We start from the raw sequence: 26,098 nt of genomic DNA, 5'->3' as shown, positions 1-26,098 counted from the left end.
CCCCTGGCCTCCCGCAGGCAGAATGTGGGCCCGCTGTCCCCCAACCACGGCCTTCTCCCCGTCCGTCTTCTTGTACGAACCTGGTCGAACACTTCCGCCTCGGTGAGGTTCCCACTCCTTCCCAGCTTTGGGCACCTTCACCATCTACTTTCCTCCAGTCGTGCAGCTTTAACCGTCAGCCCTGGAGATGGTAGGTTCTCGCCAGCTAGAACTTCAGTTGCAAGATGCCAACTGTTTCATGCACTTTTGCCCCTCCGGGACCAGGGGGCATTATCCCCTACCATCTTCTCACAGCCTCAGGCCCTCAGTGTGAGGCAGGGAGATTGGAGTGGCCTGCCCCGCCGGGATCAGCTGTGCGGACACGCAGAGCAAGATTCAAATCTAAAAACCTCAAACGTCTCACTGGTTTTGTCGACTTCGGCCCCACCCCGGCACTTTCGTGACAAATTTTTAATAAGTGGGTTCGCCCTACCCCTAGCCAGGTCTGGCTCCATTTCAAAACCGCCTCCCAGTGTACAGAACCCTGGCTGAACTAGACCCTGGGTAGGAGAGGCTTAAGGCGAGCCACCTACTCTCAGGAGGGGCCCCCTCCATGTCTCCCCGCCGTACATCGGTCATCTGATCGGTAACAGATTGATACCGGGTCCCAGCTATGCTCTGGCGCCTGGAGTTTTCATTAAACTGGGGACTCCTTCCGTTATCTCATATCCCACCCGAGGCGGAATGAGCTGTGTCAAAGGGGGACATGCTTAAGGGTTCACGGGTACGATCAAGCCCCAGAGAGAGAAAAAATTCTGCATTTCTCAAGAGACTTACACTTCCAAGGCTGCTCTACCCAGGGGGACTGTATTTAACACACAGGCACACACGAACACACGTACACACCCACCCCCCCCACCCCCGCCACACCTAGAACCAAAAGGAAATCACACCTTCTCATGTAAAGTGCTGTTTATTTACGATGAAAATATTGAGTTTAAAAAAAATTCCACCAACAAAATCCTTGATACATTTTCTCCCTCTTCAGAGTCAAGCACAAAAAGTCAGAAAAAAAATGTTCTAGAGCTTTTGGAGCGGGATGCCTTACCTGATTCTTAAATAAAAGATCAGAACTCCCAAGTCTCATGGTTCATCTGTGTAACTAGGTCCAGACACACAAAACCAGTAGTCATTTCTGTCACGTGACCACACAGAGTCCGCTTTTTTTTTTAAACCCAATATTTTTATACAATACATTCAATCTCCAAAAATAACTGCAGTTGACAGATCATAAGCTCATTCCAGGAGCTCAGTTTGAAAGGACCCCTTGGGAGCAGAGCTGGGAAGAGAAGTCAGAACAGTTCAGCTTTCATTTTCCCCTACCTGGATCCTCCCCCTTTCTACTTTTAGGTGTTTATTCCCAGCCAAGAGGTCCCTTTGGATTGTCTGGTTTGGAAGTTGGAGGCTCTCTCCACTGCCTTCTATACCGAGAGCTTCCAAACTGCTGTTCGGATGAGGAATGGGAGCTCAAAACCGGCACAAACTTTGGTTTGGAAAGATGGTGGCGAAAGGGCCTTATCAGTCTCACCCTTTCCATGCTGGGAGATTGGGGGGGGGGGGGGGGGAGAAAATGTCAGTGCTTGAGCCACTGATACTAGTTGGGAAAAAATAAAATAAAATAAAACGAGCACAGTCCACTATATATATATTTTTTTACTTTTTTTTTTTTTTAAACACCCAGCATATCTGAACCACAAATCAGCAGCATGAAATGCATCTATTTTTTAGGAAGACCCCCACGTTCAATGATTACACTCCACCAACCCTTTAGCGGGTAGCCCAAGTCCTTTCCTGGGCTCGGGACAACCATGAGCCAGCAGCAAACAGTCCCCTGAAGGCCGCCCCGCTCCCTCCTTTCAGGCAGACCCAGTGCATTTAGGAATCACAATTTGAAGGAAAGGTGAATGTGGGGATGGGTTGGATTTTTTTGCGGGGGGGGGGGGGGGGGGAGAGCGGGATACGAGAGAAGAAAGCGTCAAAACTCTTGCTGCCACACAGTATAAACACACACCTCACAATACACCGGAAGTCGCTGGCATCCCACCAGCTCCCCCAGGTACCCAGATTCACAAGTTCTATGTGAGAAAGTTCACAGTTCCTGCCCGGCCCATATCTAGGAAGGGAGCCTCAAAAACCTGGCAGACAAAGATACACACTAAAGCATCGCTGGTCGCTTCTGTTTCTCCCTATGATACCGAGAGCCCTACAGGTCAAGCAGCAGCCCTCCACCAGCGAAACACAACGCCTGCCAATCCCCCCCACCCCAAGGTCAGACTCTCTGGGCTGCAGCCAAGCAGAGCTAACCTTTTGCACTTCCCTCGCCTCCCCCTCCCCAGCCTTTCCCACCTCCCTCCCTCCCCCCCAAGTCAATAAGGGAGTGCCTATGACTTGTAGCCTAAGCACGATGGAAGCAGGAAATGGGCCAGTCCAACAGCACTGGGGAAGCTCCCGGGAGCTCCCTGTGCAATTTTTTCATTCCCTACCAATTTCCCCCCCAGGGCGTGCTCTAGAGAACGCATGACACAAAACAACGGGGCAAGGCGTTCGGTTCTCCTGGCTCCTAACCACTTTGAGCCCACTTCCCTTACGCTAGGTGGAGTAAGACATCTCTGTGCTCAGAGACGAGAGCGGTAGGAATTCCAAGGAAGGCGGTCGATGCCCAGAAGGCTTTCTTCAGATGAGTTTGCCCCTTGGACGATGCTCCTGAAAAATCTCGGCTTTCCCCAAGGGGCAAGCAGCTTAAAGTTGTTTTTAGAGGGTGGCCCTGTATATGCCTCTAAGAACTAAGCAGCAAATATTTCCATAGCAAGTCTGATCGGTAAGTTGATTCTCGCCCCGCCCCGGGCACGTGCACCCTGCCCCCCGCACCCCCATCTCGGGACAAAGAACTTCCCTTTCACTTCTGGGGAAAAGGCTGAAGGAGAGAGTCATGTTGGATACTCTATGGACCAGAAGGGAAAAGGATGAGTGAAAGATTAGGAAGAGCTCACGTTCAGTGACGAATGCAAAAATGGGACCGACCCGCCGGGTCTTTGCTTCCAATAACTGCGAGGAGGGATTCCTGGGGGCCACAGCACATCTGGTCAGCCTCCGCAGAACTAACCCCACCTCCTAGGAAGTTTCTCCACCCATCAGCAGGTCAGGTTCCTATCGACTTCTTCTGCACCGGACATGACTGAGTAGCCCACGTTGTCCTCGTTTGCCTCGTTGCCCGCCTTCAACTTCCCTCCCTAGGGTCGCAATGAGCACAGCTCTTCTAACAGCTCTCCAGATGCAGTTTGCACCCGATCAGGATTGATGTTGTAGCATTAAGAAACCAATCTTGTCAGGAGGAAGAACTAGAAGGTAGAAGAAGGGCGGGGGTGGGGGGGACGGTACGGGAGGAGCGGAGGGCGAAGAGAGGGGGAGGCGAGGCACCAGAGTTAGGACAAGTCCAAATCCGAGACCCCGGTTCAAGAGGAACCCGGGTTTTCCCTTCCCGATTCAGGAGGGATGGCCAGTCTGCCCGTCGTGGAAGGAAAGGAAGCTGGCCAGATCACGGGAGTCCAGGAGAGGACCTTGCCCTCCATCGCAAGTCCGTTTCAAACAAAAAGTTGAACGTCACGACTCCTTACTTGAGTTACACAAATTAGAAGGCCACCTCTACCTTCATTCATCAACCACGACCAGGCTGAACTGGGAAAGATGTTAATCCCGAGGGTGTTTCGGAACATCCGGCACAAATTGGGAATGCACTTTTATTTACAGAATGCGTGTTATTTCTTAAAGCCACTCGGGGATACTTTGGAAACCAAGCACTTCCTACGTGTAAAGGGGAATCCAAGCTCAGCACGAACAAGTCAGAGTTTTGATCCCCAAAGAGAAGAGGTAGAGGGAAACTGCCTCACAGATGCAATGCCCTTTCTTGACACAGAGAACTCTGCTGCCAAGAGTTGAATACAGACAGAAAGAGGAGTCGATGAGGGGGTCGGGGGTGAGGAAACCAAGGAAATCTCGCTGCTCCTCTTCTAAAACATTAACTCCCAAACCACATAACATTCAAATGTGGGGAAAGGGACTACCAGAAATCAGAGACGAGGCAAACATCTGTGCCTTCCTTTTTGGTGACTGCAAATGCAACAGATGTTAACATCTAGGAATTCACGCCCAAGATTTCTCCCTTTAAGAGGGCCGTGTATTCTCCCAGTTTGATTCTCTCCTCCCACTTTGTAACCATAGCTGTGCAACTCAGCTAGCTACAGGCTATTTCCAGGACTGCCGTTATCCAAATTTAATCGGCCATCTCGGGATCAAATCATCAAAGGACCAAAAAAAAAAAAAAATCCCAAGCTCAGGGTTTGTTTCCCCCCATCTTTCTTTTTTTTTTTTTAGCCCAAGTTGAACAGTTTCCAAAAAGACCAAAAAAATGCAGCGTCACAATTTCCAAAGATCAGAAACTTCAGAGACAAGGCTGCGCTGGGCTGCAGCGGGTGTGAGGAAAAACAAAGAAAGCCAATTTCTGCTTGTCTGTCAGGCATCAGAGGTCTCCAGTTTGGGTCGAGGTGGGGAAGGGAGAGAGGTTGGGTGGAGGGAGGGAAAAGAGGTGGTTCTGTCTTCAGCCAGTAGGGCAGGAAACAGTGATGGACAGGCAGACAGATGGACACAAGGCAGTTTGCTTCACCATCACATGGCAGTGCGCGTGGGGGTGCTGGGTTGGTTTAACCTCAGTGTTTTACATAACCAGCCTGCAAAATCCACTTCTTCCACTTCTGACCGTTTGATAAAGGCATGATTCTGAAAGAGCAAATGAGAAATGGTAACAGATGTAAACTCAACTAGGCCTCCCTGCCCTCCCACCCTGCCGGACTTCTCCGACGGCTCGACGGGCCGCTAGCGGTGGGCAGAGGTCTGGGTGGATGGCGGGACTCCACGGATAACGGAACGGAAACGGAGTTGGGCTCTGCTTCTCTTGGCCCCAGAGGTAAGTTGCGCTGCCATCGTACGCTCAGCTGGTGCCGGTATAACAAACATCGCCAGCCGGTACGAAGAGGAAGCTACAGGGCTCAGCCAGATACCCTGAGATAAGCAGGAACACATCGAGGGCACTGAGTAAAACAGGCTCGGGGGGGAACTGGGGTCCAACCCCAGCTCTCCCATCCATGGGCCGAGAGCCCCTACGTCGGGAGTTCGAGCTTCCTCTTCGGAAAGAGGGAGAGTTATTGCTCTGGTCTTCCTGGAGGAGGGTCATGAGGACCGGCCTTTTAAGGTTAGCACCAATGGTTTCGGTCATGGAATGAACACCGGACGTATCGGGCGTGCCGATCTTGGAAGCGGAGATTGGGGGAACGGTTGTGGCATGAGACCAACCCTGCACGATAGGCTCTTCCCCAAGTTTTCTAAGGAAAGGTAGTAGGGAGGAGAAGAGAATTGGGGGGGGGGGGGAGCGAGAAGAGGGGGGAGGGGGAAAAAAAGAAAGAAAACTTGGATAGCCCACTCGCTATAACAGCCTCTGAAAAAACCGAGATGACTATAGAGCCCTGTCTCCCGGGTTGTGAACCCGTGATGAAGAGTTTCCCCAGAGCAAATCCTTCCCTAGAGCTCTGCACCGGTTGGGCCTGAGGGTCACCAGCCCAACCGGTTCGTGGGCCTGGTTGGGCTACGCTCCTCTCAAAAGCCGACGGGGTCTGAACATCGCCTGACGTTCCCGTGCCCCGGTTTGGAGGTGGTGGTGGTGGTGGGGGGGGGGGGGGGGGGGGGGGGTTGTTGTTTTCCATGGGTTCTTGGGAGTTCCACAAGTCCACAGAGACCACTCTCTTAGTGGTGCGTTACCTAACTGGACCTAGGTCAGAGTCAGAGGTGGGGGCCTGAGAAGATCCAGCTTGTACGGGTCTCTACCCTCCCTGACGCCCCCCAGGCAAGGAGCTGCTTTCTCTACCGCGTTCCAACCCTTTACTGTTTCCCGGAGGCCATTCCCATGCCATATTCCACCAAGTGCCCATGCCTTGGAGTCAATGTTACCTCGCCCTCCCACCCTGGAGGCCAGTCTGCAGAGACCATCAGGGGGGCGACCAGGGGATTTCTGAGGGCGGCCGATCTGGGAGTTTGGCTCGTAGGCTCGGGTGGGTCCAAGAGCCCACTGGGCTGGAGGTAACCCAGGCCTGACCGCGAATTCCAGACCTCTGGCCCAGTCCAGTCCAGACCCACCCACCTGGTCTGGGCCAAGAACGGGCTGGGTTTTGGTAGTTCGGAAGGGGCAAGGCAAAAAATCTGCCTGGGTATCTGTTCCCACGGCTCTGTGTAACTTGTTTCCGGGTAGTGGGGCATTTTGGCATGTGGCATTCTGGAAGAAGGAAGCAGAGGGGCAGAACCAACAGCATCTTATACCCACTGCAAACCTGACACACTCTATGTTCCCACTCCCCTTTCCGCCCACCATCCCTCCCCGGTCTGCACTTACCATCAACATCTTCAGATCTGCCCGCTCTGCTGGATTTTTAATTAAGCTGACATTTTGAGAGAGAGGGGTGGGGGGAGAAAAGAAGATTGGTCATTTACTCTTTCCAAACCTGCTTCCACTAGGTTACACGAAGCGAGCCTATTCTTAGAACTGCGGTCGGAACCCGGAATGCGAAGGACAAAGCCCATTCAGCAACACTTCGGATGCGGAGATCACCTGGCTGCACAGTGAGGGGACCCAAACTTTCCCTTGCCTACGGATTGACTTTGGAGGGCAGGAGGGAAGAGTGGAGCTTGAGAACAGGAAGGAAAGCTGGATCGCGGGGCGGGGACTAGGAAATCTTAAATCTGAAGATCCAGAAGGGGGTCACTTGAGTGCCAATTTGCCTTAGACGTCTTGGGGAAACACACACTCCGAACTGGGGTTATAATCACAAACAAAATCCAGTCTTTTCATCTAAAAGCAGGGTTACTCCAGAAGCTTCTTGGGCGGGGGAGAGGCCGACTAGAAATATCCCTCAGACTCTACCAGTCCTCCTCTCCTCCCTTTCGAGACGGAACGGTTTGGTTGAATTTTAGACCGAGCCGATTATAAGAACCTTGCAAAGAGCCTCTTGCCTACTTTCTCAGGGGGAGTAATGATTTAAGCCAGGTCAGTGCAAAGAATGTTGTGTCCATTCACATCTCTACCTTGTAGGGAAGATGATCGGGGGGGGGAAGATTATTACCACATTTACGTGTATAATTGCCCCCCATTTCTGCAACTCCAAACCAGGGGATGGTCTATCGATCAATCAATGGTAATTGAGCGCTTACCGTATGCAGAGCATTGCACTAAGCTCTCGGGGAAGTACAAATATAATAAAAGTATTGGTAGACATGATCCCTGCCCACAAGGAGCGGGGGGGGGGGGGGGGGGGGCACGGACGGACACACAGACATTAAACTAAATTACAGAAGCAGCAGGGTCTAATGGATAAGAGCACGGGCCTGGGAGTGAGGACCTAGGGTCTAATCCAGTCTCTGCCTCCTCGTCTGCTGTGTGACCTCGGGCAAATCACGCTAACTTCTCAGTGCCTCAGTTACCTCACCTGTAAAATGGGGATTAAGACTGTGAGCACCAACTGGGACCTGGACTGTGTCCAGCCTGATTCCCTTGTATCTAACCCAGTGCTTAGAACAGTGCCTGGCACCTAATAAGCACTTAACAAATACCAGGAAAAAAAAAAAAAAGAGTGTCTACTGCCACCCAGGCTACTTATCCAGGAAGAAAGTTACACAGGAATCCTTAGGGATTACGGACCCCTTCAGGGTCTTAAAACCTAGCGATTCGGTGACCGGGAGCTGCTTTTTCCACCTAATGTAGTTCAGAAGCAGCTTGGAGAAGAGATGTGGTCGACAGCTTCTGGAGAGGTTCAGGATGGTACGGACTGGGGGTGTGTGTGGGGGGGTGGAGGTGGTGATGCTAGCTTCCTTTTCTAGGTCAACGAGGGGGCGTGTGTGCGAGCGGGATAAGCTGGTCCTCAGGCTGCTGGGGTGCTCCCCGGCCTGTGCGCCACCAGGGCCCCTGCCTGACACTCCCAGCTGCCAACCTGGCAATTTGCCCCACCGTGGATGAAAGAGAAGCTGGACCTTACCATTTATTTACAAACTCCTGGAAGTCTTGCGTGAAAACCCCGTTCGGAAGTTTAGGTGGAGGCTGGAGAAGGAAGCAGATGCTTTACATCGCAGGCTACGGTTCCGGCAGAGCCGGGGCACTGACCCGGGAGGAGTGCTTGCATTATGCAGGATACCGACTGGGGAACCCTAACCCTACCTGCTTTCGCCCCACCCGCCACCCGGCCACAATGGGGAACAGGGCAGTCTTCGTGGATTAGCTAACAGCCCGCCTGGGCAACAGCCCTCTGAAAAGGTTGCAGCTATTCAACATGCAACACCCACCTGCCGCTCTCCCTTCAGGAAGAATCCCGTGGTACCGCCCATCACTCAACAAGGACCGACACTGTTTCACTGGAGAGACCATGTGGCCCGGTGGGAAGCGCGGGGCTGGGAGTCGGGAGGCCTGGGTTCTAGTCCCAGCTCCTCCCCTGGGCCGCTGGGTGACCCGGGGTAAGTCGCTTAATCTCGCTGGGCCTCGGCTGCCTCACCCGTCACACGGGGATAAAAAGAGACTTGTGAGCCCCGAGTGGGACAGGGCCTGTGTCCGGCCCCGGCGCTCAGCACACAGCAAGCGTCGAGAGAGGCCACAGTCATCGAGCCTCGGGACCCAGTTCAAAGCTGCAGGACCTGGTCGACTCTGCAGTAGGGACACCATGGGTCTGAACAGTCCTCTAAATAGCCTGGGGGGCCCCCGCAGCCGGCCCAGGTTACAGCTTGGGGATCGTGAGTGGGGAAAAAAAGGCCCACGGTTCCGGGCTGGGTTTAAACAGGTGACGCAAAGAAGCGGGGTGACATCAGCTCGATGATGAGCTGTGGGTCATGCCCGCCCTTGCTTCCACTCTGTCCTCTGGACTCAGGGCCTTCCCCTCCTTTCCACCGTTTCGTCTCAAAATGGGGACGGGAGACAGGCTCAGGAGGGACTTGAGAGGAAGGAAGTGGCGATGCTGAACTTGGAAGAGGGTGTGGAGAGGCACGGCCGGGGGGGGGGGGGGGACGGGACGGGGGGACGACAAGATATGGTGTAAGCTCTTGGCCCTTGTTGCCAGCACCCAGGTGTGGCTGCTGGGATCAGGGAGAGGGCGTGGCCCCCACCCATCTCTGTCATCACCTTTGGTTCTGTGGACTCACTACCTTACTCCTCGCCCCGGCAAGAGCTGCTGCTGCCTTCTCCCGGCCCCGGCTCTGACGGGATGGACAACTCGCTACGTACCCCGGAGCTAGTGGGTCACCGGGTGGCAAGCTGCAAGACCCCGAGGCCTTATTCAGGGTCCCGTGACATTCAGTTGGGATTAGAGAAGAACCTACTCCAATTCAAGGACCAGGAGTGTTCTCACGGTTAGACTAAGGACAGGGTTCTAGCCTCAGCCTCTCCTACGGGACTAGCTGAAAGGAGCACAGTTCCACTTCTTAAGCCTGTTTCCTTGCTCTCAAATCGGCCTACGCCCGCCTTCCTTTTTTTTTTTTTTAAGGGAAGGGGAGATCAATGAGGATTTAAGATACTGGATTCAAAACAGCAGGTGAAAGAGACCGGACTAAAATTGAAAAATTCAGTTCACTAATTATATACATGCATTTAAGGAAAATTTGATGAAGCCAGCCAGTTACTGGGGGGGAAAGAAAAACCAAACAGTTCAATCTTCCAAATAACCACTTTCCCTTTTCCACAGATCCATGCCAGGCAAGTGGTAAAGAATGTTGACTTTTTTTTTAAAAAAAAACAACAACTATCTGTGTAGCCTCTTGGAGTGACCTGACCGAAAACGTTTTGTGGGCCGGTAAATTTTTTTTACCCTTCTTTGCAAGGCTGAGTTACTTTCGAAGTAAAGCAACGGAGAGAACAGAACATACATACCTCGTTAACAATGTAGTCCAACAGTTCAAAGATGGCCATGGCTGGTCGACTATCCATCCCGTGGCCTATGTGAAAGACAGAAAATGTGTGAGGTGGCAGTGAGGCAAGGGAATAAAGAAAGTAGATCAAATTCACTTGGGGGTGGGGGGGAGAATAACTGGGGACTGGCCTTCTCTAAATTTATCCAAGGTGTATCTTTCTATCCCTTTAGCCAGATTGACCATAACAGGAAAGTACCAACTATTTAAGCCAAGGGATCAGAATGGAAGCTACTTTTCCAAGGCCAGGCCAAGCAAAGGCAGCAATTCTCAGAACCAGCTGAAGAACCCAGAGGACCGTGACACCTGGGTTCTTCGGCCGGTTCTAGCCACTGCTCCGTCAGGCCTTGGGAAAGTAGTTTCCAACCCGGACCATAACCCGAGGGCCACACAGGGATTCTTGAAAGCCTCACCCCCACTTACTTGGCTTTCTGCTGAACCACCGGCCTAGGGTCCGGCTCTGTCGCAACTGGAGTGAGGCGAACGCAAGGGCGCGTGTGGTTTGGGCCCAAGTTCTACAAGCCTGGGGATTTCTTCCCCTTTGGATCCTGAAATGGCCGGCAGGTGGTTACACCTGATCAAATGTCACTGAGCTCTCCCCCCCCCAGGGAAGGAGTTTGGCTCAATCTAGGGAGAAGGGGAGACTCTAGTTACTGTTCCACAAGGAGACCTGGATCTGGAACTGAGCGTTTGGTCCAGTTGCGTTTATTGCAGCTCCCGGGATCCTCCCCAGGTTTAACTGTGGCCCTTTCCCACCCTGTCTTCTACCACTTTCACGGTGCCTCCTCTCTGTTCATTTAGAGACTCCACTAGACGAATATCGTGTTTACAACAGGTGAACTGCACGGTTGAGCTGAGGGATGGGGAAGTGGGGAGGTAAGTTCCCTTTCGGATGCTTGCCTGAGCTTGGCGAGGCTAGGCCAGGCCATCTGCGCTCTTGCTTCCTTACATGGGTGTCCCGATTAACCCGGGACAGACACCCGACAGGTGATCTCTCCACCCTCGCCTCGCCTTCGTCGGCCTGCCTCTAGATTCCGGGGGCTGCCGTAAAAGCGGGACAGGCAGGCGGCAGAGAGGGCAAGGCCTTCGATACGGTCGCTGATGAGAGTGTGCTTTTCGGGGTTCCCCAGACAGGCCTGGGGACTAGGGAAGGGTACAGACTGCAGGGGTTCCCACCCAAAAAGCGTATCTCGGGCACTAAAAGTGCACCGTGCCCCGTGCAGGGCAGTGGCAAAAAAGGAACCGAAACACTCGGCCTGGAAACACGTACTCACCTGCTGTAAACACTGTATCGGTGGGTCCATTAATTTCTGTTTCACCGCCACCCCCCACGACCCTTTTCGCTCCCGATGGATTCAGTTCCCTCTCCTACGGTGCCCTAGGTTTTAGGAATGTCCCAAATCATTTGGTGCAAGGGCCAACTGGGGCAACAGACTCAAACCGTACCACTGATTGGGCGTCCTGGGGGTCGTGGCCGCGGAGAGATGCTGGAGGGCTCTCCCTCTGCCCCATCGACCACGGGCCGTCCAAAGATCGCTTCTAATTCCTTGGTGTCTGGAGGGGGGATTGGGTATCTTCCGATGGCCAGCTCTACTAGGGACAGGCCCATACTCCAGATATCGGACTGAACTGAGTAGTGAGTGCCTTGCAACCGCTCCGGCTGTCAGGGGAGACAGACAAAATGCTCACGTGAAGACGAGGAAACGCTGAAGCTGGGAGCCTCAAGGAGACAAGAAAGGCCACTTTTGCCCACTGCGAGTTCCAGCACCTGGCCGCTGCGGTACTTCAATCGCTTGGTATCGCACGAAAGATGTGTTAGCCCCCACCTTGCCCCTAAACCACAGCTCCACCTTCAACTATTAATTACAGACCAGAGAGAGAGACAGAGACGAGATCCTCCTTCCCCACCCCCAAACGCCTGTGGGATGAGAACCGACTCTCGCCGACGACGTTTCTTTCCGACGCGCTGGGATAGGCAGGTTTCAGATTCACTGTCAATTAGAATCCCTTTGAAAACCTGAAACTCTTTGTACTCGGGGCAGGGATGACAGGCTCCGAGGAAATGTAAAACTCCCCCCTCCCCCCGCTCTAACTCTCCTCCCCAGGAATTCATACACGCTGTGAAATTTACAGCCGAGCCAACACGTATGGACCGGCGTAAGGACCCGCAGGGAGAACGATCCCCGGGATAAGATGAAACCCGTGATGTAACGACAGTCGATTCTTTTGAGTCGACACGCCGCCGTCCGCCGGCAGCGAGGCAGGGTTGTCCCGTCGGGCCGTGGCACGGCCCCCGGGCCCCCCGATCCACCCGGGAACTGAATCAGCCTCTTGAGAGGCTTCAGGACATGGTACGACCCAGGGCCGGGGCCAACCTCTCAGATTCAAGAGGACCCCCACGCCGAGGCTGCCTCAGACTCACACTTGGAAGGTGGAGGGTGGTATGAGACATGGTTTACATTATGAAAAGACTGCCATTCATCAAAGGCGGCCAAACTAAGAAAGAGGACCTGGTCTTCTTTGGTGGACAAAAAACAGCTTCGGGAAGACTCTGTCCCTCAGACGTCTACTACCAACAACAACAAAAAAACACGGCAGGTCACTGATCACGAAACACCATCTTGAAAAGTGTGAGGGGCCAATTTCTTCCCTGAAAAGTGGTGGCGGCGTTGACTATCACAGCTGCCGCTCTCAGTCGGACCTAGAGGCGAATATTCCGAGGAGGACAGAAACCGTAGCGCAAGTGACTCCGAACAACTGAATTCTATTCTCCTAAGGCAAAGAGGAGAAATCCGTTCACAAAAAGGACAAGGAAAACAGGTTTCAGAAAAGGTACCTTAAAGTTTCACCAAACGGAAAGATTCGATCAGTAGCAACTTACAGACATGTAGGAGCGGGTTCCTACGAAGGAGTTAGCCATGGAGTCGATGAGCTGCCCGCTCACCCCAAAATCACACAACTTGATCTCTCCCCGGGAGTTGACAAGGATGTTGGAGGGTTTCACGTCTGCGAACAAACCAGGCAGATGATGATGCATTCAACCCGGTGGATGCGTAAGGAATTCGGGAGACTCACGAGGATATCTGATAGCAAGCCAGTGCGATCACATCCTTCTTACCTCTGTGCATAATCTGGTGTTTCTCTCTCAGATATGCCAAACCGCGCAGAACCTACAAAGAAGTCAGAAGGAAGGCAAATTTAGGGAAGTGGTCTCTCATCTGGACAGATACGGGTCTTGTACCTTCAAGAATTTCAGTGCTCTCATGTGCCTGATTAGCGGTCTTACAGAAGAAGGTGAGACCTAACCCACGGTTTCCATGTTTCCCCGCTGCTATATACAATATAGAGAGAGAGGAGGGAAGTAGGCCAGGGCGGGGGGTGGATTTGGACAGAAGGGAAGCATGGGACATCTAGGGAGACATCGGGGAGTGACTACGGTTAGCCGCTCTTCCACTTCATCCCTTCCTTCTCCTATCCCTGCTGCGATTCTGAGTGAATTCAGCCTCCGAATGAAACTCTGGTAGGTATCTGTATAAACGGTTTCAGGCCCACAATCTGAGAGGTGATTCCCTGGCCTCAAGAGTTATCCACAGGGATGAGGAATGGGATCTCCACGGAGCAGACGGCAATAATAACGGTGGTATCTGTTGAGCGCTTACTATGTGCCAGGCCCTGGGGCGGACATAGACAAATCAGGTTGGACACAATCCCCGCCCCAGATGGGGCTCACGGCCTTAATTCCCATTTTGCGGACGAGGTGACTGAGGCCCAGAGAAGTGAAGCAACTTGGCCAAGGTCACACAGCAGACAGGTGGCGGAGCCAAGGATCCCACGATACCAATGTGTACGTAAATTCACGGAGGTGAATTTCTGGAAAGGTTAACGCAAGGATTGGCGATCAGAGACAGCTGCTCAGCTCAACCGCAAGAGGTGCCTGCAGGACAATGGGACAGCAGATGCCAGGATTCCCAGAGAAGTCCGGACCGAGCGGCTGCGGCTCTGGAGTCCCATGTCACCATCCTGGACAGGCAAGCGTGGCTGAGGAAAACCTGGAAGACGGCGTGGCTCTCCCCTACACCTGCTCTGATGCCAAAATAGTGCCTGCCACAGGCCTGCCAGGATTACCACTCTCTCTCAAGTGGGCATCAGTGTCCCTGGAATGTCTGTTGAAGGTCACTGACCCCTGAGTTGGTAGCATTTCTCATCAAGTCACACCCCAGCTGCTGGATTAGGAGGGAAAACCAGCACCAACTAGTACTCTAGACAGCGGAGAGAGAAATTAAGATGCCGGTTTATCATTTGCTGATGGAAAAAAAAAATCCATGAGAGAGAGAAGGATAATGCAAATCATCAGCGCTGAAGCAGGGATCCTACTGATGGAGGAGAATCTGACAGAATGCCAACTTCAACAGAGACGACTGTCAAACCCAGAATTCCCAGCACACCCCCGCCGGATGAAAAGTTCAGAATCCTTGAAGACCAGATCCCTTCTGCAAAGCCCAAGACAAAGGAAACCCCGAGAAAGCAAGCACTTACTGCAATGCTGACTTTCCCCAAGATCTCTTCAGGAATTCTCTTGGCTTCTTTTAACACCTGATCCAGAGACCCTCCATCCTAAAGTCCCGAGAGAGAGAGAAAAAACACACACGCTATCAAGACTCATGTCATGAGGCAGCTGTAGCATTCTCTCTTCCGCTCTGGCAACCCAGAAATTAAATTTCCCAGAGAAACCCGGGCACGGCCATGAAAGTGAAGGTTTCTCCATTTCAGTGAGCAGTTTACTCCAGAGAGACACCATATTGGCACTTTAGGATCCTCACGGATTCCTCTCTCCACCAATAAAAGTCAGCACCCGATACCAGTGCAGGCTCTGAATGAAACATTTTCCTGCCTCGAAGGTCGACGACTGCAAGACCGACCCCCGCCAAGACCCTGCAGGTGGAGAAATCCAGCCCAGGCTCTACAGCAGGCTGTTCATTTGGGTTATCAAGACTGGCTTGTTCGACAGATGGCTACAGAGTGAAGGGTCTCACGGAATGGCACGTCGTGTGGCCGGGAAAACAGGCTGCTAATTGCTATATTCACAAACGAGGCACGCGGCTTCCCTTAAAACGAAAGGACCACAGCTGGATCTTCTGTTCCTGGGCTCAATTGGTGGAACTAGGAGTTTTGCCCAAATAAAAGCTCTATACCCAAGACGTAGCTTGACTCGTTTTCTGCCCGCCATTCAACGACAACAGAAAAGGGCTCGCTCCTAACCTTGAAATTTGCACCCCTTCTCGGGTGTGGGGGTGCATTCGTTCAGTCGTATTTCCTGAGCGCTTACTGTGTGCAGAGCACTGTACGAAGAGCTTGGGGGAGGACAACACGACGATAAACCCACACATTCCCTGCCCACGACGAGCGTACGGTCTAGAGGCTGCACCCCGTTATTCAACCATGGTCCCTCCGAGAGCATCCCCTGCACTACTTTAGAGAACTGCACACATATTTCTCTTTTCTTTAGAGAGGGTGACAGGGGGAGATGTGGGAGCGGTCCCAGAAAGTCAGCGATCGCAGTTCCCGCCTTTCAGGCATTCTTTTCTGCCCCATGTGATGACACATAATGGGACGGGCAAAGAAATTGCTGCTAGAAAGAAAAACGCACTCTGATGCTTTCGCTAAGAACTCCAAAACAAAGCCAAAACGATTTCAGTGCAGCTCCGAATGCAGTCACCAAGCCGAGAGTTGAAAATAACCAAGAGTTTCCGGACAATTTATCTGGAGGCCATCTAATTAGCAATAAAAGGATTCAGGTTCGACTCTGACGGTCGAGGTTTAGCGGAATCAACGGGGACGACCGTGACATTTACAGAGAAGATACAATCTTCCGTGCATCACAGCTCTCGCTCTGTGAGATAGCTTTGATGGGAGGAACAGAGGTCATCGAGATATTCGGTTGCGTTTGACCATCCTTAAGAGACCCAGACAGAATGTACTAGTGAATGTACTAGATCTCCCTTATGTAAGATGGGACAGAAAGAGCATAGTGTGCTTGCCTTCTTCTCATTTATGCAAATGGTAGATCTCTACACGGTCCCTCCTCAGTGCCAGCAGAGCAATCAGCCCATCAATGGGATTTACTGAGCACTTGCTGTGTGCAGAGCACCGTACTAAGCACTTGGGAGAGTACAGGGTTGGCAGGCCCATTCCCCTGCCCCCAACGAGCTTACAGTCTAGAGAACACGCGTCTGCAAAGGTAAACGAAGGTCCTCAATGCCAAGCTTCGCTATCAGACGTGGAGGAAAGAGAGTGGCGTGAAACCCGACGAATGCTATTCGAGGAGGGTTTGTGGTATTTCCTCTCAGGAGCTCTGGCTCCGACCACTTCTGCTTTTACTGAGCATTTCCACTAATTTTCAAGCCCCTAGGCTGACTGAGGGGTTCCTAGACATTAGAGAGGCTTTCACGAGAATTTCTCGGTGGTCCCGCAGAACGGGTACTTACGCACATATCTGTAATTTTGTTTATTCCTATCAGTGGCTCCCTCCTCCTCTAGACCGTAAGCTCGTTGTGGGCAGGGAAGGTGTCTGTTATATTGTACTATCCCAAGTGCTCTGCACACAGTAAGCGCTCCGTGAACATTACTGATCGACAGCGGGCCTAGGGAGGGCGGCAGGGTTGCAAAGGAGGACCCCAATCCACTCCTTTCTACAGCCTCCCCCCGGGGGCACCGAAGGAGGCCGCACTCACCATGTGCTCCATGCAGATGCTGATTTCCCCATCGCTATAAAAGGCTCCATAGAAGCCCACAATGTAAGGCGAATTGCACTCGTGTAGGACCTGGAGTTCCCGAATGATCTGGTTGCGAATGGCAGGTTTGATCTCCAGGTGAATCAACTGCAAGGAAAGAAGCGGTTAGCCTCGGGATTCAATTCACTCCCGGAGGCGGCTCCAGGGCCGCAGCAGGCCCGCACACCTGCCCGGAAAACTTCGGAGGGGTGGGGAGGGGGAGGCTCAGCGGCCCACGGAGGAGACGGGGAAGAGGCAGGCTGAGGAAGGGCAAGAAAGCAAGCCTGCTGCCGTTCTCTGGCATCGTAACTCGAAGCCCGATCCAAAAAAAAAAAAAATTCCACTTCCACCAGCCGTTTGGAATTCAGCACAGCCACCCGTGAGCCTGTGTGATTTCTGATTTTGCCTAGAACAAAGACAACGACTCAGGCCCCAGGCTCCACCGAAAATTTGCTTGGGATGACAGTGGGAGGAAGGACTCAGGAATCCGGACCCCACAATGGAAAGAGCCATTAATTATTCCAAAGAGGCCCGGATGCAAGGATGGGGAAACCCCTTCTTGCCGGGCTCTCCTTTCCGGAGCAGTGAACTTTTAGGGTAAAGACAAGTTACGGTGCTGCCCGGGATATGCACGCGAGAGCGTTCCAGAGCAAACTTGAACTGAGGAGCGGGCAGTGTGTTGAAGTTAAAAATAATAGCATCTAGGTTGGGTTTTTACGAAGAGGGAGGCCATTAGGTCCTTAAAAGGGACTTCGGAGGGAGAAAATATAAAATACCAAAGTTCCCCACCGCAGTCGCATGTATGCAGCACAGATCTCCCAAGCCTCTCAGCACTCTGCATAGGGAGATCTGGAAAGAAAATCTATTCATAGATAAACCCTTACCCTTGGTATGACTGGAATCCATCCTCCATGCCTACCACGAGGAATCAAGAATTCTGACCCAAGTATTGCATGGAAGGTCTCGAGCCACAGCTTATTTTAAACTGTATTTTTCCCTCATCTGAATTTTCCAGTCCCCGGGGGCACTGAACCCCAGTTTCGCAGAGATAAATGCATCTCATGAATCAGTCAATGGCTAGGAATGGAGCTTTTAATCCCCAATCTGATCCAAAAACCCAGCCTCATAAACATCTTCAAATCACTGCAGATAGACGACATGGAAAAAGAGATCATCTTTCTTCTCTTCCTCCCCCTTGTTTTTTTTCCCAGTTCTAAATGACTAAGGCAATCAAGCTCCTCTTGGGGAGATAATTCCAGGCTCTAATAGGGCTGAATGGAAATTGCTCCCTGGCAATCAGTCTTCTCAATGTAATCTCCCTTGACCAGGTCTTTCAACCCCCTCAACTACCTCCTCTCCCTTAAGGTGGATTCCCCCCCCCCCCCCCCCCGCTTTTAATTCCCGTTGACAATCATTTGATGTTCTTTGCTATTATTCTACCAATCTATTTAAACCGCTTGCAACCTGCTCGACCTTTTACTCCAGGCAAAAGCAAATCAGGTTACTTCTGGTGTTGACTAGGCCGCCTGCCAAGAAAGAACCAAAATGTAATAAGCCCAGTTACGAATGACGTGCTGTAGGGTGAGGGAGCGCCACTCTAGGAGAACAGGATATATATATCAGCAGAGCTAAAAACTTTAAGTGAAAAAGAAGAAATTATTTCCAGCAAAAGCAGAAGTGTCTGAGCGAATGCTTGGCCTCGTACAAATCAACTTAAGGGAAGAATGGCCTGATTTCAGAGAACTGCAATTTGGGGCCTGCAGAACAGTCTTTCTATGTATGGATTTCCACATGCCAGTTATCTGAATACCTGAGGCCCAAAATAACTCCAGGCCTCAAGTATACAGATATCTTTGAAGAAAAAACCAAAACCAAAAACGTTCCGCTTGAGGTATCCGGATAACTGAAGTCAAAATATATTTTGGGGGCCTGAACTGTTCAAGTATTTTGTACGTCTAGACCCAGACTGAGACTTAAGTTTATTCTGTTAGCAAAATGTGCTTTTTTCAGTGACTTGCTCATTTCGGAGGTGCAATTTCAACAACATTTAGGACAATTCAGCTGAAGTAATTGGGAGTATTCCAACTGAAAGTGGGGTTGGGGAGGGTGGGAGAGGAAAGCTGTCAGAGACTTGGCATCGACTGAGGCCACGGGCGAGAGAAGGGTGTGGGGGAAGGAGAACCCAGTGGGCTCCGGGATACTCTCTAGGACACAAAGGTTTTCACTTTCAGGGCCGCGGAGACCCACATTACTTGAGGGGTGTTCGAAAAGTCTTCGGCATCAGATCGGGTTCATCTGTCAACCTAGCGGCCCCTCCCATCGCACCCAACGGCAGTGCCCAAGAGCCCTACGGCCTGAAGCGCTGCTCCATATGAGGTGGGACGATCAACAGGTAGGGCTCTGGTGGTTAAAAAAGATGTCGCTCCAGATTTCCCTCCTCCCTTGCCAGATGCCGGCATACCTCCACCCCTCTTTCCCCCATCCAGCAAAAAGCGAACCAGATTTGGTGGTGGTGGTGGTGGGGGAGACACCCTAAGATCCCAACCAGTTAAGCTCCAAAGGGAGTCATGGGGTCATGGGGAGGGTTGCCTGAGATCCCGGCCGTGACGGGTTTTTCTTAACTGGTGTAAGCTGGAAGTCTCTGGTTTCTAGCATCGTCAACCCAGCCGTCGAACGCCAAGATCTCTGGGCAGAGACGAGTCAGGAAAGGTAACGGTGAGACAGATCCCACCCCCAATCCCGTTACGGTCGGTCCCCTTCGTGCGCAGGATCGGGAAAGACGCCCTTCGGGTCGCCGGCTGCCTCACCTTTCGTGCCATGATGAGCCCTGAGGGTTTGTGTTGTACTTTGGTGACCACCCCACCATTGCCAGCTCCCAGCTCCGAGATCCTTTCAAAGTCATCGTCCTTTAGCTCTCCCACCTTGGCTTTCTGGGTGAGGAAAGCCTCCAGCCGCTTCTTCTGCTGTTCATCTAGCTCGAGCTCCTCCAGTTTCTTCTGGAGGTCAACCAGATTCGCCCTGGAAATGGGAGGGTCGTAGGGTGGGGGGCGGTGGGAACGGGGGCGAGAAAAACAGACCGTTTAGTGGATTCCCCAGGCAAATCTGGCATCCACGGGCATAACCACTGCCTACACATAAGGCCTTGGAAGGTGATGGTTCACTAGCTAGGACGCGGAGACGGGGGGTGGGGAGGGAACGGGGACAAAACCACATAGACCAGAACCTAAAAAAAGAAAACAAATAAAGGGGAAGAGCAGGTGATAAGGATCTCCTATGGACGACTGAGTCCGATAAAACCCTAGGCGGCAAACTGTACTTATTAAAGACGTTCCGGTGTGGAGCACGTCATCGGGAAACGACTGAAAAAAATCCACCGAGACGCCTCTTAACCCCGAAGGCTGCGGGCCTCGGGCGGGCAGCTCCCCGAAACGGGCACGGTGCCCGTGGTCGGAGGAGTCCCTCCCGGTGCACTTGACGCTCAACCGGCTCCGGCCACGCCACGAAACCCGCCCCGATGCCTCCGGGCCACCGGGGGGTCGGTCCCTGGTTCACGACTCCGAGTAGGGGAGGAGGAAGACGCTTCTTCCTGATGTGGAAACTCACCGAATGGAAGCCGAGGGCGGCCGGGGGGCTGGAGGTTACTCTTCCCGGGCCCTCCCCGCTCCTCCCTACCCTCGTGAGTGCCTCCCCCGCCCCCCCCCCCACCCCGGGGTCTTGCCGCCCCCCGCCCCCGACCCGGCACTCACTCGGAGGAGCTCTCGCTCGTGGGGGACGAGCCTTCGGCGATGGTAGGAGTGATGTGGAGCGCCGGCAGCACCGGCTTCCTCTTGGGTGGCATCGGGGCCTTGTCCCGAAAGGGTGAGGAGGGAAAGGGAGAGAGGGAGAAGGGGAGCAGGGGGCGGGGCGGTTCCAGCTACTCTAGCTGGGGCCCATGAGAGGGCGGGGAGGGCCGACCCCCGGTCGGGACCTGCCGGCTACGCGAGGCCGGGCCTGGGGCCTAGGCCCGGGAGGCGACGGCGGCTTTAGGCAGCCAAGGCCCGGGCTCCGAGGAGGCGGGTGAGTGTCTAGGGCCGTACTGAGGAGAGAGTCGGTCGGTCAGTCGCCGCCGCGCCGGGAACGAGGCTGACGCCGCAGCCGAGAGGGCGGGAGATCTCGCCGGAGGTCTCGCGAGATCGACGCCGCCGCTCCCCCGCCACGCGCTCCAGCGCGCGCTGGCTTCCGGCGCGAGCCGCGGTCGGCGAGCCGGGGGAAGATGGACGGGGTGGGGGGGTGGTAGCGGCGGTGGCGGCCTTCGGACCCGATCGTCCTCCCGCAGCGGCCCGCACACAGCCCCGCACACAGTAAGCGCTCGGGAAATACGGTCGAGTGAATGGTAAAGGAAGCTGAGCGAGGTCAAGCTCCCCCCATTAGACCGTCAGCCCGTCAAACGGCAGGGACGGTCTCTATCTGTTGCCGACTTGTTTATTCCAATCGCTTAGTACAGTGCTCTGCACATAGTAAGCGCTCAATAAATACTATTGAATGAATGAATCAAGCAAGGGAGAAGGGGGCGACGATAGAGTCCCTCGAATCTTAGTTAAAATGGCTTAGGGGGGAAGAGCCCAGGCCTGGGCGTCGGGGACCTGGGTTCTCATCCCCGCCCTGCCACGAGCCTGCTGCGTGACCTTGGGCAAGTCACTTCACCAGGCATCAGTTTCCTCACCCGGAAAGGGGGGATTCAATACTTAGTATCTTTCCTCCTTAGGCTGAGGGCCTCATGTGGGACAGGGACTGTGGCCTGCCTCCTTATCTTCTAACTACCCCAGCGCTTAGAGCAGTGCTTGACACAGGGTAAGGGCTGAACAGATTCTATTGCCATTATTCATTCAATCGTATTTATCGAGCGCTTACCTTCCGCAGGGCACTGTACGGAGCGCTTGGGAAAGTACAGTTTGGCAATAGAGAGACACAATCCCCGCCCAAAATAATAATAATGTTGGTATTTGTTAAGCGCTTACTATGTGCAGAGCACTGTTCTAAGCGCTGAGGGAGATGATAGAGGGTCATCAGGTAGTCCCACGTGAGGCTCACAGTCTTAATCCCCATTTTAGAGATGAGGGAACTGAGGCACAGAGTAAGGAAGTGACTTGCCCACAGTCACACAGCTGACGAGTGGCAGAGCTGGGATATTGGCTTACGGTCCAGAAGGAGGGGAGGCAGACAATAGCCATGGCATTGGTTAGGCACGTACTGTGTGCCGAGCACTGAGCTGAGCACAGGGTCAGTGCAAGATGAGCAGATTAGACGGTCCCGTTCTCACAAGGGGCTCTCAGTCTAAGAGCATTAAATTCCCACTTCATTCAATAGTATTTATGAAGCGCTTACTATGTGCAGAGCACCGTACTGAGCGCTTGGAATGTACAATTAGGCAATAGATAGAGACAATCCCTGCCCAATGACGGGCTCACAGTCTAATCGGGGAGAGGGGGGGACGGGATGGACAAAAACAAGACAATTTAATCACGATAAATAGAATTAAGGGGATGGACACCTCATTAACAAAATAAATAGGATAATAAAAATATATACAAATGAGCACAGTACTGGGGGGAGGGAGGGAGAGGGGGAGGAACAGAGGGAAAGGGGGCTTAGCTGAGGGGAGGTGAATGGGGGGAGGGGGAGCAGAGAGGGAGCAGAGGGAAAAGGGGAAGCTCAGTCTGGGAAAGCCTCTTGGAGGAGGTGAGCTCTCAGTAGGGCTTTGAAGAGGGGAAGAGAGTTTGGCGGAGGTGAGGGAGGGCATTCCAGGACAGCGGGAGGACGTGGGCCAGCGGTCGACGGCGGGATAGGCGTGAACGGGGGACGGTGAGGAGGTGAGCGGCAGAGGAGCGGAGCGTACGGGGTGGGCGGTAGAAAGAGAGAAGGGAGGAAACTTTACAGGTGAGGAAACTGAGGAGGTGCAGAGAAGTCAAGTGACCTGCCCAAGCTGACACAGCAGGCACGTGGCAGAGCTGGGATTAAAACCCAGGTCTCCTGACCCCCCAGTTCCAGTTATCGTAGGCCACCCTGCTGTAATAAAAATAATAATGTTGGTATTTGTTAAGCGCTTACTATGTGCAGAGCACTGTTCTAAGGGCTGGGGTAGATACAGGGTAATCAGGTTGCCCCATGTGGGCCTCACCGTCTTAATCCCCATTTTACAGATGAGGGGACTGAGGCACAGAGAAGTGAAGTGACTTGCCCACAGTGACACAGCTGACAAATGGCAGAGCCGGGATTCGAACCCGTGACCTCTCACTCCCAAACCCGGCTTCTTTCCACTGAGCCATGCTGCTGTATGTGACAGAGTAGAAGAGTACCCCAGATAGGTAGAAATTCCAGTTATACAGTGGCCTTTGTTTCTGTTCAGATTTGACCGACACGATTCCTCAGAAGCAGGGTCCAATAACTCGTTTATTCTAAGAGCCAGGATATAGTCTTTACGCAAGGAAGCATAGTAGATCGTTTTAGTTCGGGGCCGGTAATATGGACGGCCACCTGTGGGGTGATCTGAGGGACGTAGTAACTCAACTATCCACTCAGTAAAATGAAGCAAGTAATAAAAACAGCCTCATCCTCATTGATGAAGCTCATAACGCGGACGGGCATCATCAGTACTTTACACTTTTTTTCCCCCAAAAATTCAACCGGGCCGTTTGACAAATGTATCTGTAAATGACTGTCATGTCCTTGAACTAATAATTTGAAAATCTCAAGGTTAGCATTATCCCATAATTTATCCAATTTATGAGGCACTCGTATTAGAAGAAGAGACCTGGATTGTACTTCGATTTGTACCCTTTAGTCACCCCACTCTCTGCCCCACAGTACTTATGTACATGAGAAGCAGCGTGGCTCAGTGGAAAGAGCCCGGGCTTGGGAGTCAGAGGGCATGGGTTCGAATCCCGGATCTGCCACTTGGCAGCTGGGTGACTGTGGGCAAGTCACTTCACTTCTCTGTGCCTCAGTTACCTCATCTGTAAAATGGGGATTAACTGTGAGCCTCACGTGGGACAACCTGATTAGCCTGTATCTACCCCAGCGCTTAGAACAGTGCTCTGCACATAGTAAGCGCTTAACAAATACCAACATTATCATTATATCCATTATTTATTTTAATGTCTGGGTTTTTTGGTGGTATTTGTTAAGCGCTTATTATGTGCCAGGCCCTGTACTAAGTGATGGGGTAAATACAAGTTAATCAGGCTGGACACAATCCATTAGACTGTAAGCCCATCATTGGGCAGGGATTGTCTCTATCTGTTGCTGAATTGTACATTCCAAGCGCTTAGTACAGTGCTCTGCACATAGTAAGCGCTCAATAAATATTATTGAATGAATGTTCCACATGAGGCTCGCAGTCTTAATCCCCATTTTGCAGATGAGGTAACTTGAGGCCCAGAGAAATGAAGGGATTTACCCAAGGTCACGCAGCAGACAAGTGGCGGAGCCGGGATTAGAACCTCGGGCCTTCTGACTCCCAGGTCCATGCTCTACCCGCTGGGCCGCGCTCCTTGTCCCACTAGACTGTAAGCTCCTTGTGGACAGGGAAAATGTCTACCAACTCTGCTATATTGTACTCTCCCAAGTGCTTAGTACAGTGCTCTGCACACAGTAAGTGCTCAGTAAATACGATTTGACAAAGACAAAGCCCAAGCGATGGGAAGCTTGGAAAGAGAATTCAGGAGGATAATTTCCTGCATATTTGTTGATAACCTAAATTTCCACTGAGAAAAGGTTTGGACAAATGAAACCCTCTTAAAAAAAAAACCCAAGCAAGATCTTTGTTAATGATTTTAGTGAGCTGTCAGCAGACATTCATTCATTCAGTCATATTTATTGAGTGCCTACTGTGTGTAGAGGACTGTACTAAGCTCTTGGGAAAGTACCATGCAACAATAAACGGTGACATTCCCTGCCCACAACGAGCTCACAGTCCAGAGAGGGGGAGGCAGACATCAAGACAAGTAAATAAAATGACAGATATGTACCTAAGTGCTTTGGGGCCAGGAGCGGGGAAGAGCAAAGGGAGCAAACCAGGGCAATGCAGAAGGGAGTGGGAGATGAGGAAAAGTGGGGCTTAGTCTGGGAAGGCCTCTTGGAGGAGATGGGCCTTCACTAAGGCTTTGAAGTGGGGGAGAGTGATTGTCCGATGAGAGGAGGGAGGGCGTTCCAGGCCAGAGGCAGGACGCGGACCAGGGGTCAGCGGCCAGAGAGGCGAGGTCGAGGCACAGAGAGAAGGTTAGCGCTAGAGGAGCGGAGTGTGGGGGCTGGGTTGCAGAAGGAGAGAAGCGAGGTGAGGTAGGAGGGAGCAAGCTGATGGAGTGCTTTAAAGCCAATGGAGAGGAGTTTTTGTTCGATATGGAGGTGGATGGGCAACCCCTGGAGATTTTTGAGGAGCGGGGCGATGTGTCCAGAACGCTTTTGTAGAAGAATGATCGGGGCAGCAGAGTGAAGTATGGACAGGAGTGGGGAGAGAGAGGAGGCTGGGGGGTCAGCGAGGAGGCTGATGCGATAAGCCGGGAGGGGATGAGTGATTGTATTGACGTGGTAGCGCTATGGACGGAGAGGAAAGGGCGGATTTTAGACAGGAAAGCACTTGAATAATTACATGAACCTTCACCAGTTGCTGACCTGTGAGGATTGTTCAGACGAGACCCCTTTGTTGCCTTGGACGTCATCTACCTCAAATTCTCCAGATCATTCCCGACGCAATTCTGAAAAACATTTTTCATCACGGGGAGACGATACTGAGGGTTCTGTCATGATACTGGTCACAGTAGGAAGTGGTGAGGGAAAGTTTTCATAGCTCAGGCTCAAAATATGTCCGGAAGTTGGTTCGGGCCAGGAAAATCCAGCCCACACAGGGCTCTTTCATGAGCTACTCTAATACTGGGCCATCCAATTTTTGTATACAGTTCGATTTCTTGATTACTGTTCTCTTAAAATAAAAAAGTTGTTCTCAGCCTAGAAGAAACCATTTTTTTCAAAGTTTGTTTAATTAAAGCCTTAGCAGAAATATCTGGTCTTCCCTTCCCTCCGTTCCCTTCCCTTTCACTTCCCTTCCTTTGGACCGTTTCCCACCACCCATCATCAACCGCATTCACTGAGAGCCTCGCTGTGTGCAGAAAGCAGTGTACTCGCTACCTGGAAGCCTGCCCTCAATTAAAAAATCCCTCACACTAACCCACTCATTTCACTCAGATTCCTCCCTGCCCCCCCCCAACCACACACTCATGCCTCTTCTGTCCCTCCTCCACTACCTTCCTTCTGGTTGGATTCTTCCACTC

General features: G+C 52.4%; 1 protein-coding gene and 1 long non-coding RNA gene across 2 annotated transcripts; one reads left to right on the top strand and one right to left on the bottom strand.

The window, feature by feature from the left end:
• Positions 1-933: 933 nt before the first annotated feature.
• On the bottom strand, positions 934-20,923 carry MAP2K2 (mitogen-activated protein kinase kinase 2). The gene is made up of 11 exons (XM_029052783.1): positions 20,540-20,923; positions 19,601-19,811; positions 16,755-16,901; positions 14,560-14,637; positions 13,142-13,193; positions 12,905-13,029; positions 11,470-11,683; positions 9,986-10,050; positions 8,112-8,173; positions 6,476-6,521; positions 934-4,812 (listed from the first exon to the last, which is right to left on the bottom strand). The coding sequence occupies exons 1-11, from the start codon at positions 20,629-20,631 to the stop codon at positions 4,702-4,704; spliced, it is 1,203 nt and encodes a 400-aa protein (XP_028908616.1). The 5' UTR covers positions 20,632-20,923; the 3' UTR covers positions 934-4,701.
• Positions 20,924-21,059: 136 nt separating this feature from the next.
• Positions 21,060-25,778, top strand: LOC114807394. The gene is made up of 2 exons (XR_003755481.2): positions 21,060-21,133; positions 25,435-25,778. It is a non-coding gene; the product is annotated as an uncharacterized LOC114807394 (long non-coding RNA).
• Positions 25,779-26,098: the final 320 nt, after the last annotated feature.

Source organism: Ornithorhynchus anatinus, chromosome X2 (assembly GCF_004115215.2).
Source record: "Ornithorhynchus anatinus isolate Pmale09 chromosome X2, mOrnAna1.pri.v4, whole genome shotgun sequence".
Classification (NCBI taxonomy): Eukaryota; Metazoa; Chordata; class Mammalia; order Monotremata; family Ornithorhynchidae; genus Ornithorhynchus; species Ornithorhynchus anatinus.
The sequence above is the reverse complement of the archived record's forward strand: the minus strand, read 5'-3'. Positions and strand labels throughout refer to the sequence as shown.